This window comes from Bos indicus, chromosome 7 (genome assembly GCF_029378745.1).
Source record: "Bos indicus isolate NIAB-ARS_2022 breed Sahiwal x Tharparkar chromosome 7, NIAB-ARS_B.indTharparkar_mat_pri_1.0, whole genome shotgun sequence".
Taxonomy (NCBI): domain Eukaryota; kingdom Metazoa; phylum Chordata; class Mammalia; order Artiodactyla; family Bovidae; genus Bos; species Bos indicus.
The window spans coordinates 48,904,578-48,916,749 of NC_091766.1; the positions used below are offsets into that span (position 1 = coordinate 48,904,578).

At 42.3% G+C, this 12,172-nt stretch overlaps 2 protein-coding genes across 2 annotated transcripts in view; both read right to left on the reverse strand.

The window, feature by feature from the left end:
* KLHL3 (kelch like family member 3) overlaps positions 1–6,770 on the reverse strand; it is a 149,981-nt gene extending 143,211 nt beyond the window's left edge. Inside the window, exon 1 of the mRNA XM_070793635.1 lies at positions 6,691–6,770. The gene's annotated coding sequence lies outside the window, so the exon portion shown is untranslated. The remainder of the gene's footprint in view (positions 1–6,690) is intronic.
* A 511-nt stretch (positions 6,771–7,281) lies between these two features.
* HNRNPA0 (heterogeneous nuclear ribonucleoprotein A0) lies at positions 7,282–10,092 on the reverse strand. Its single transcript, XM_019964964.2, has one exon. The coding sequence runs from the start codon at positions 9,769–9,771 to the stop codon at positions 8,854–8,856; it is 918 nt and encodes a 305-aa protein (XP_019820523.2). The 5' UTR covers positions 9,772–10,092; the 3' UTR covers positions 7,282–8,853.
* Between the last annotated feature and the right edge of the window lie 2,080 nt (positions 10,093–12,172).

The window sequence follows — 12,172 nt, forward strand, 5'->3', positions numbered from 1 at the left end:
ACAGAAGCAGAAGATATTAAGAAGAGGTGGCAATAATACACAGAACTGTACAAAAAAGATCTTCACGACCAAGATAATCATGATGGTATGATCACTCACCTAGAGCCAGACATCCTGGAATGTGAAGTCAAGTGGGCCTTAGAAAGCATCACTACAAACAAAGCTAGTGGAGGTGATGGAATACCAGTGGAACTATTTCAAATCCTGAAAGATGATGCTGTGAAAGTGCTGCACTCAATATGCCAGCAAATTTGGAAAACTCAGCAGTGGCCACAGGATTGGAAAAGGTCAGTTTTCATTCCAATCCCAAAGAAAGGCAAAGCCAAACAATGCTCAAACTACCGCACAATTGCACTCATCTCACACACTAGTAAAGTAATGCTCAAAATTCTCCAAGCCAGGCTTCAGTAATACATGAACTGTGAACTTCCAGACATTCAATCTGGTTTTAGAAAAGGCAGAGGAACCACAGATCAAACTGCCAACACCCGCTGGATCATCGAAAAGTCAGGAGAGTTCCAGAAAAACATCTATTTCTGCTTTGACTATTCCAAAGCCTTTGTGTGAATCACAATAAACTGTGGAAAATTCTTCAAGAGATGGGAATACCAGACCACCTGACTTGCCTCGAGAAACCTATATGCAGGTCAGGAAGCAACAGTTAGAACTGGACATGGAACAACAGACTGGTTCCAAATAGGAAAAGGAGTACGTCAAGGCTGTATATTGTCACCCTGCTTATTTAACTTCTATGCAGAGTACATCATGAGAAACGCTGGGCTAGAAGAAGCACAAGCTGGAATAGAGATTGCCGGGAGAAATATCAATAACCTCAGATATGCAGATGACACCACTCTTATGGCAGAAAGTGAAGAGGAACTAAAAAGCCTCTTGATGAAAGTGAAAGAGGAGAGTGAAAATGTTGGCTTAAAACTCAACATTCAGAAGACGAATATCATGGCATCTGGTCCCATCACTTCATGGGAAATAGATGGGGAAACAGGGGAAACAGTGTCAGACTTTATTTTGGGGGGCTCCAACATCACTGCAGATGGTGATTGCAGCCATGAAATTAAGACACTTACTCCTTGGAAGAAAAGTTATGACCAACCTACATAGCATATTGAAAAGCAGACATTACTTTGCCAACAAAGGTCCGTCTAGTCAAGGCTATGGTTTTTCCAATGGTCATGTATGGATGCGAGAGTTGGACTGTGAAGAAAGCTGAGAGCTGAAGAATTGATGCTTTTGAACTGTGGTGTTGGAGAAGACTCTTCAAAGTCCCTTGGACTGCAAGGAGATCCAACCAGTCCATTCTTAAGATCAGCCCTGGGATTTCTTTGGAAGGAATGATGCTAAAGCTGAAACTCCAATACTTTGGCCACCTCATGCAAAGAGTTGACTCATTGGAAAAGACTCTGATGCTGGGAGGGATTGGGGGCAGGAGGAAAAGGGGACGACAGAGGATGAGATGGCTGGATGGCATCAGCAAGTCAATGGACGTGAGTTTGAGTGAACTCCAGGAGATGGTGGACAGGGATGCCTGGCGTGCTGCGATTCATGGGGTCACAAAGAGTCGGACACGACTGAGTGACTGAAATGAACTGAACTGAGGCATACTTCTCTGTATGTGCCCCATGTTTCTGCCTATTTGTCCCTCTACTGAAATTTACTTTTTCCCCTCACTTTCTCTATACAGTCAACTTTTTAAGTCAAATACATCTGTCATAATGCTTTTCTTGATCCTTCTTCCTACCTGGAAGGCACTCTTAACACGTTACTTGTAACTTTCTTATAAGAAATACTTAAACACAGCTAACATGGTTCATACCTCTTACTAGAGTTGAAGCAGTAGAGGAATAAACGGCTCCCATATCCAAGCTCACCCAGCAAATCAAGAGCAAAGCCTAGGTTAAAAACCAAATCTCAATTACTAAGAGTGCTCTATGACTTATGTCAGTACTTTTTAAAAGATGGCTATTCATTCACCTCATTAATTGCACAAATACCTTGTGGTTGAGGGGGGATGAAATAAAGGTACACTCATATGTCTTAAACGAAGTTGTAATATTAACATCTCTAGGTACCAACAATGATAGTATACCCTTTACATGTATAGTTACACTTCATTTGTTCAAAGTATAATTTGTTCAGTTTAAAGTATAATTTGTTCACAATCCTGTGAGACAGATATTAACAGTAGTCTCTCCTTTTTAAGGACTTCCCTGGTGGCTCAGATGGTCAAGCGTCTGTCTACAATGTGGGAGACCTGGGTTCAATCCCTGGGTTGGGGAGATTCCCTGGAGAAGGAAATGGCAACCCACTCCAGTATTCTTGCCTAGAAAAACTCATGGACAGAGGACCCTGGTGCAGGGTACTGTCCATCAGGTCACAAAGAGTCAGACACGACTGTAAAAACAAGGAAACAGGTTCAGGACCATGTACTCATGGAACAAGAAAGTGACTGGGTCAAAAAAAGAACCTGATCTATTTGATACCAAAATTTATGTCATTAAGAACTGCTATTGCTGCTGCGGCTGCTAAGTCGCATCAGTCGTGTCCAACTGTGTGACCCCATAGACGACAGCCCACCATGCTCCCCTGTCCCTGGGATTCTCCAGGCAAGAATACTGGAGTGGGTTGCCATTTCCTTCTTCAATGCATGAAAGTGAAAAGTGAAAGTGAAGTCGCTCAGTCGTCTCCGACTCTTCGCCGTGGACTGTAGACTACCAGCCCCTCCGCCCATGGGATTTTCCAGGCAAGAGTACTGGAGTGGGTTGCCATTGCCTTCTCCACCATTAAGGACTATGAAATACTAAGTCAGATGCCTACTCTGAGGCTAATTACATTAGCAACAAAAGCATCAAAAAAAAATGTACCTTTCATATGGTATCCAAATAACAAAACCAGTGTAAGAGTGAAGCCTTCACTTTAATCAGAGAGTATATACTAAATGATGATGGGACAAACTCCAATTTGTCTGTAGAGTGTGAACAATCTGAGACGATCCCACAATGCTGAAAAGGATGCATAATTTCAAAAGAAACAGAATCTCCAACAGAATGCAAGTTACTTGAAGACAGGAACCGTGTTTGTCCCACTGCAGTTATCTCCAGATCCCAGATGTTTTGCACAAAGAGGTAATCAATCTCTGATGAAACTGACAGAAAATGCTGGGATATAAGCATATTGTCAAAACAGTACAAGTTCACATCAGATAATTTTAGAACAAAACCCATTTCAGATATGTTTTCGGGTTTTTTTTTTTAAAAAAAACAAACCATATGCAGTGATAAAACAATTAAAGGAGCCAAAGAAAATCTGCCTGAGAAGAGAGCACGCAGCTAAAAAAGGAAATCTTTAATCATTTTCCTCTCTGAAGATGCAAATCATTCAGCTCCAACTGCAAGCTTATTAATAAATTATCAATAAAAGTGTTATTAATAAATAAGTATGTGGGATAAGTCAGTACAAAAGTGATTCATCTGCCCTTTTAGCCTCTCTAATATATCTTTTTTAAAAAGCAGCTTTCTAGTATCTCCTTTTTTGTTTATCCCATGGCATTTAATTTCTCATTTAGGAAGAATATGAAGTTCACCCACAAGCAGGTTCCAATGTCAAAGACCAATTTTCCCAAACCAGTTGCATGCCTGTCTTAAAAATGAGCAACAAATCCTATTTCCCAACAATATACTTCCATACATTATACTTAGTAAGCGACTAAATTTAAGCATCAAGAACATTCACAATGTGCTAAACTCAAATTTAATTTGAAGCTAGTAATTCATGCCCACTTATTCTTCAAACTAACCCTGCCTCCCCCTGCCAAATTATACAACTGTTAGCTTTATTTTTAAAACAAAATTTACAAAACATATTAAGTTTCTAATTATAGCAAATACGTCAGAAACTGATTTACTTAGTGCAAACGTTTTCTAACAAAATTATATTTTAAAACTAGCTAGTAAGTGAAAATATAGGGAAGATATATTAAAGGAAAAAAATAGAAGAGTGAGAATATTGCTAACTATCGCTTAATAAAGGGGGTCTCCAAACTATGAATTATACTTTTCACAGAAACCTTTTAACATACAGTGATTATCATTTCCCATTCAAGATATCACCTGACTTGTACTTCTGTTGTTGAATGTGTCCCATATCCCTTAAGCTGATTTTGCTATTAAAACTTAGCAGAAACTGTTAAAAAAAAAACAAAAAACTTACCAAAAACTGTTAAGCCATAAAACAATGCAAAGCAATAAAAATGGATGATGTACCTCTGAAGTCTCTGTGGCCTAGCAACATAAGAAAAAACATAAGAAGCCCATCCATCATGCTCTGTGTATTGGCATGTTAGTAGCATGCCCTCTGCCAACTCATCTAGTCTAAATGTCAAGACCAGCCCAAATGTTTTCTTGACCCACCAAGTTGACACAATTGCTTATACTCATCTCTAATGAAAATGCCCACAATCTATTACAATTATTGAAATTCCCACCACTCAAACAAAAATTGCGAGTACCTTGTGAGCAGGGGCAGATCCTTTTTGGTATGTTGCAAATGGCAACACAAAGCCTGCAATAGTTTGGAAACATACTAAACAATAAATCATGGTGCATCTATACTATAGCATACCAGTTTTATGATACAGAACGATTATGTACACATATGGGTGTCTGAAGTTAAAATACTTACATATGTATGTATGTATGTATATATAAAACAACCCAGTATTTGTTCCTAAAATAAAGATAAATATATCTCCCTGCAAATAAAAAGACCTAGAAATAGGCAAACTGTTAACATACGTCATCTCCAAGTGCTGGGAGAAAACAGGGAAGGAGCAACATGAGGGTCTTTATAGGCCATTAACTGTTTTATCATGTATTATCTAGCTTTGAAATTTTTCAGTAAAATGTTTTAGTTGAATATACCCTAAGGCTTTAACAAGGCTGCCAATGAGCATGTACCTTTCCCTGAATATATACTGAGAACAAAAAAAATACCCATGATACCAAAGAACTGCTGTGTTCTAGTTATCCAGCACATTTAATATGAGTAAGCCATCTCATCAACTAAGTGTATATGTGGTAAGCAAGAACATGACCTGCCATTCCAACAATCACTGCATTACTCATAATAGCAAGAAATGTCCATCAACCATTATGGAACGGCCATGCTATAGAACATTATACAGGCATTAAAGAGGATGAGGAAGGTCTATTTGTTCTGATATGAGAACGCCAATCATATAAACTGCTGAACTATTTCATCCTACTTTTAAAATGTAGGTACATACAAAAGAGTTTGCTGAACATACACCTATTAACAAGGATTGTCCTTGAGAAGAGGATTTCCTCTTTAGGGTTTTTACCATTCTTTGTTTAGTTTCTAAGCATTTATTTAAACGTTTAATTCTCATTTTTAAAAATACACCAGTCTCAACATTCAGTACAGTTCTTTCCTATTTCCTAGTAACATTGCCAAATGATACTTGGCAACATTTGACCAAACATGCAATGTTATAATTTTTAAAATAACAGGTAGAAAGGGAATTTTTATTGGAAAGAAGTTTTTACAACATTCACTTTTAATAGAAAACATTAGACAAAGGTACAGCAAAGCAACCTGCAATAAGACACTAAGGAAAACGCATTCATTATCTTACCCTGGTTTAGAGGCAATCTTTGTTGCTCCACTTAATTAAAAAAAAAAGCCTTCTAAAACAGGGAAGAGAAATTATATTCCCGGTAACCAAAATCTTAACACTGATGCAGTAAGTTGGTTAAAATAGAAGAAAGAGACTTACCCTCTTCTAAGTGCAAATACTGTCTTTTGGGGAATAATCCTTACATTACCTAGATGCAGTTTTGCTTAAATTGACTCAACATCCAAATGCCCACTTTTAATCAGCAAAAACATAGGTAATTCAGTTTAAAATGCAAATTCTCAAATTTGAGAGTATTAAGCACACTTAAGATAAACAAAGCTACAAATCAAACAACTGACACTACCATTTCTATTCCTGAGGTAACAGAAATAGCAAATTCTTAAGTATCCTCAATGCTTTAACCTAACTTGAAAACAAAAATTCATTATGAAGATTTAAATATTAAATCTGTTCTAAATCACTAAGCTACAGACCGAAGCAATCAGTATATCATTCTGATTTGTTACCACTATGAATGTCAACCGTTTGGAAGCTTTTTAAGACTTGAAATTACTATCAATCTTTCAAACCTCTTCCAACTAATGATTACCACTGAATTTTACTACAACACTGTAAATGCAGAAGTTCTTCACAACAGGAAGACAAAAAAAATTTATTTTGCTAATCTTTCAAAATTAGATTCAAGCATTGCACAAAAATTATATTCAATGCTGACCAGGTTCTGTACTACTTCCTCCCATGAAGTCTTGATTATATTTGAAGTAATAATGTTCAGGTAAATCTTACAGGTGAAAAAAGTGAAACCATAACAAACAAGTCCTACATGCCAAATCTGGAAAGACTAAAGACCTCTATTTCTGCCTTCACTGAATACCAATCCAGATAAGATATTTGTAAAGGTAGACACATGACAACAAAGCGATGATATACCATTAACACTAAGCCATTTTTCTAATTAGGAAATCCTTTTACATAACTTTTCACACATCACTACATGGGAAATACAAAATGACAATAACCTTATTAAATTCTGAAAACCCTCCAGAAGGTGACTATTCCAGTTGAACCAGAAGAAACAGATCTTCCTCCTAAAACTGAGTAAAACAGAAACACAATAATTATAATAAAAAACTTAAGATATCATTTTCTGTATCTTAGAGCCCTACTCTCTGCAAAAGCTAGACCAAATTACCACGTGAAGAAACGCAGTATGATGTATTTCAATAAGAGTGAAAACAGAAATTTAAACAAATTGTAAAACAATTTGTAATGCAAAACTTGACTATCTTTTTAATTTATTCCATATGCAAACATATCTATCCCATTTGTTGTAGAGGTACTAAAAGTACCAAGTATCAGCTACCCTTTGTCAAAGTGACTAAGGAAATGGCAACCCACTCCAGTACTCTTGCCTGGAAAATCCCATGGACGGAGGAGCCTGGTAGGCTACAGTCCATGGAGTCGCAAAGAGTCGGACACGACTGAGCGACTTCACTTTCACTAAGCAAAATTCCAAATATTTTACCGTATCAGTAAATCAAATGCAGGTACTAGATTAAAAGGTATTCTGAACCCACCCACCAGGTTATACATACTCTCACTCAATCATGTAAAGAATTGAATTCTTTATTTGTGATATCCATAAACGTTGCTATTCTATACGTCTATCCAGGAAGGCAATTTTCTCCTATACCATTGTTTTGTTTTACTTTTTATAAACAACAACTTGAATTCTATTGCATGAAAGGGCTACAAATATACATTTGTTAACCAAGCAGAATACACAGATATTTTGCTTTACAACTTGCACCTAAGATACCAGTACACGAAGCTGGTTCATTAGTTATCATAGCAATTTGGGGCCACTGCCCAAGCTATGCATAGCAGTTTTACAGTTTCAAACCTCATGTAGAAAGGGCAGTCGTGATATGGACCATTAACTACATTCCTGTAAAGCCCATCTTAGTTACAAGTAAATGTATAACCAAAGTCTGCACAGATTTTTGATGGCAAAACTTCTAAAATCTGATGCAACTGTCCTGAACAAGTTTTTAAACCAACTGTTTTGCAGATATACTGACATTCTGCCAGTAGATGGTGCCACAAAAGTAAGGGGAAGGATTTCCAGGAGGACAGCAGTTCAGCTATAGGGGAAAAAAAAAAACATTTAAACCTGCTCTGAAAATACAAAAATGCACTTAAAGTTTGAGGGTAAAATATAACCCTTATTTGTAACCATTCATTACAGACAAACCAGTAAGAGGGATGAAATTAGGCCATCTGAATTTTTTAAAACAGTTTATATGAATGAAAACACATGCTTAACACAAACTATTTCTTTAGAACTACACAGTACATATTTTGAAGCAAATTCTCATAGAAGTGACCACCCATGTCAAGATGATAAGCAAATCACTTAGTACAAGAGATGGATGTAGGAAAAACTTTAAAGATTTTAAAAAGCCACATCCACCACTTCAAATGTTTTACCTGTAAGGGATAAAATTCAACACATCACTACCTGGGTAACAGCAAGAAGAAAAAAAAAACCTCACAGGACCTTTTAAAAGTTTCTCTAAATACACATTAAGAATTAACAAGAAAAATTACCCTTAAAACGGTACGGAATGGACCCTAGGAAAAAATGTTAGACATGTACGGTCAAACACAATGATTTATTAAAAATAAAACGTAAAAATGATTTTTGTACATATGCTTCCAAATTTCGGGCATGGGATCCAAGGAGATTTTATAGAAAATGCTGTAGCCAGATATCAAGTCCTTACAACAAAGTAAACTAAACCCCCCAACCCCCGCCCAGGTTTTGCTACAGAATCAGCAAGTTCACTCCCTCCCCCTCCCCCAAAAAAACACAAATTAAAACAAGACATTTTGCTAGTATAAAAACGACCAAAGTCCAAGTAATAATAAAAAAATAGAGTCCATCAATGACTGTAACACAAAAATGTGTATGTGGAGCCAAGTCCATCTTCAGAGGGAGAGACGAGAGAGGTGGCAGGCATATAGGGCAACACCCCCAAGGGTAAGCAGCCTTAGAAGTGGCTCCCCCAAGGGCAAAATGGGGAAAGCGGTGGGAGTGAAAAGGACTTAGGAGTTGACCCTAGGTGGGTGGTTGCGAAGAGCTACCCCTATAGCCACTCCCAAGCATTAAAAAGACATTTTTAGAAGGAGCTGCCTCCATACCCACCCCCACCGCCATAGCCACCTCTGTAAGGTCCACTGTTGCTGCGACCTCCCCAGCTGCTGCCTCCTCCGCCGCCGCCGCCGCCGCTCTTCATGGGCCCATAGGACGACTGGTGCTGGCTGTAGCTGCCGAAACCGCCGAAACCGTTACCGTAGTCGCTTCCACCGTAGGACGAACCGCCGCCGCCGCCGCCTCCGTAGGCGTTGTAGCCGCCGCCGCCACCGCCGTAACCACCGTAGCTGTTATAACCGCCGCCGCCGCCCTTAGACAGGCCGTTCTGGTCACGACCACCGCCCCGACCCCGGCCGCCGCGGCCGCCGCGGGAGGACCGAGAGCCGCCTCCGCCCCCACCGGAGTGGATATCCTCCTTGGGGACAGCCTTCTTCACCTCCACGCGATGGCCCTGGATCGGATGGAACTTGACCACCGCGGCCTTGTCTGCCGCGTCGTGATTCTGAAAATACACGAAGCCGAAGCCACGCTTCTTGCCGGACTGCTTGTCGGCAATAATCTCGGCCTTTTCCACGGTGCCAAACTGCGAGAAGTGCTCGATCAGGTCGCCCTCGGCCACGTCTCCCTTAAGGCCCCCGACAAAGAGCTTCTTCACCTTGGCGTGAGCACCGGGCCGCGCCGAATCCTCCCGGGACACCGCCCGCTTCAGCTCCACCGTGTTGCCGTCCACCGCATGAGGCGAGGCGGCCATGGCGGCATCGGCCTCCTCCACATTGGAGTAGGTCACGAAGCCAAAGCAACGGGAGCGCTTGGTCTGGGGGTTCACCACCACTACGCAGTCTGTCAGGGTCCCAAAGGCCTCAAAGTGGCCGCGCAGGCCGGACTCACTCGTCTGCACGTTGAGGCCGCCGATGAACAGCTTACACAGTTGGGAATTCTCCATCTCCACCGCCCGGGCCTTGCCCCCGCCCTGGGAGCTCCGAGGTTTCGCCGTCGCCGTGATGGTTGGCTAAGGTTTCTTCACAACTTGGGCCCAGCCGTCGCTGGAGCCGCCCCCGCCGGTCAGCGGCGGAAAAGGGAAGAAGGGAAAGGGAAGGGAAAAAGGAAGAGAGGAAGGGGGAGGGAAGGGGAGAGGTGCCGGCTAGAGGACGAGCCGAGGAAACTGGAAGGCAACCAAAGCCGCCGCTACCGCCACCTCCGCTCCCGTATCTGTGCACCACACAAAGAGGCCGCTGAACGCGCGCGCACCCTCCCCGAGGCGTGCGTCACCGCCGCGTACGGCAGCGCAGGGCAGTCCACCAATCCTCGCCTCGACCTCATTAGTCCCGCCTACCGCGCTGCAGCGCCGCTCTCGGTCACGGACTCCCCGCCCTCCGCGGTCTATTCAAGCCTTCGGCCTGCGCTGCTCCTGTTGCAGCCTTTACCGCTCTGCTTTCACTCCCAGGATCTCCAGTGCGCCCTCACTAGGGACTCTCTCTGCCCTTCGCGAACCTCTGCGATTCATTTGCCCCCAGCCCCCGCGGCTGTTCCCAGTGATTTTTCCCCCTCCCCTAGCCGTATCCCCTCGCCCAGCTCCGCAGTGGCGTTCGCGCCAGCCCCTTGAGAGACATGTCAGTTCAGCCAATCACAGCCATCCGCCTGCATCCACTTCCGTTTTCGGCAGCTGCTGGACGGGCGCGCTCCCCAGTGCGCGCTGGCCTCGGCGCCCCCCGTGTGCAGAGTTTTCTGGCTACCCAAACGCCGCCTCCCGCCCTGGGCTTGCCGCGGGGGCGGGGCGGAGCGGGGCGCCGAGGGTGGTAGTGAGCGGGGACGCGCTGGGGGCCGTTCCCAACGGATGCGGCCTGGGGCGTCACGCGCGGGTTTTTTGAAAACTTGACTGTTGGGGTTAGGGTCTTGGATTTACCCGCCGCCTTTCGGCTGGGCCACCACACCTGGCGTCCTCGCCCCTCCCGTCCGCACAAAGATGGAGGGTAGGGGCCTGGTCGGGCAAGGCGGTTATTAACCGTTTGTAGTGGGCCAGAGGCGCGATTAGACAAACATTGGCACGTGGCCCTGCGCAAAAGCGAGCCCGAGGCCATGTGGAAGGACAGCAGCGCGCCGAAAGCGCTTCAGACTTTCCGACCTAGGCTTGGCGCGAGACCCCCGCTACCCCAGTGCTGTCAGTGGAACCCTCTTACGAGGCTCCTCTCAGCGGATGTTTTCATACTCCCCCGCTGTACACATCTTTTCATAGGCCCTGTTATCTGTACGAGCTTCCTTCCCAACTAAAATGTTAGGTTTTTTAAGGCGTTTTCAATCGGACTGGGAGCCAAGTTAAACACATGAACACTGTACTGTATGTAAGTATCGCACACCCTTGATAACTGCCATATTGACCCAGGTGGGAATACAAGAAACTTATAATGGCTTCCATCTACTGAAACTTTTGCCACATGTGTATGGCATGTGATGGAGAGCCCCAAAATCATGTAGCAAATTAGAAATTCCTCACTGTATCCTGGAATGGAATGTATTCAGAAATGATTAAAGAGGTAGAACTTGCACCGAATCACAGAGTCAAAGGCTAGATAAGATTTCTATAGAGAGTTTACCTGAACAAAATCTGGAGAAAATTTATAAGCTCCCAGGAGCAGAAAGTGGACCCGTTTGATTGGATCAGGAGGTTTTTGATAGAGAAAAACTAAGTTAGGCCGAGGTCTTGGTATTATGGAATGTCTTGAAATTTAGATTAAGGAGTATAAATACTAATTCAAAGGCATATAGATAGGCTTCAAGGTTTGGGGAGAAACTATGTCTCTATTACCTACAAACCGTGTAACCATCGAGTTGTGTGACTTTGGACAGGTCACCTAACCTTTTTAAAATTATAGATTTTATTATCTAAAATTAGAACATAAAACACCTACCCAATGTGGCAAAAATTAAATGAGATTCTGCATGTAAATGCAGAGCACAGTGCCTGGCACATAGTAAGTGCTCACTTTCTCAATTTATCCAATAACTACTATACCAAGGGTTGGGAACAGGGCAGTAAGCAACAGACAAAAATGTCTGCCCTCATGGAACGGACATTCTTGTGGGGAGAAGCAAACAATAAGAATGGTATATAGCATGTTAGATAGCAATAAATGCCATTGAAAAAATTCAAAGAGAAGGATAATAGCAAAGTATTACCTTATTACAAAACACAATTCAGATATGTCAGGACTTGCTAACCGACTGATGATAAATAATGAGGAAAATAAAAGCATTCCAGTGTTTGATATCTGGAAGCCTAAAACTGCCACATGATAGAACTACAAAAATCTAGGAAAAGAAACTATTTTAGAGGAAGTATGGGTGAT

Excerpts from the sequence above, each read along its gene's own strand:
- HNRNPA0 (XM_019964964.2), bottom strand. The coding sequence starts at position 9,771 with ATGGAGAATTCCCAACTGTGTAAGCTGTTCATCGGCGGCCTCAACGTG.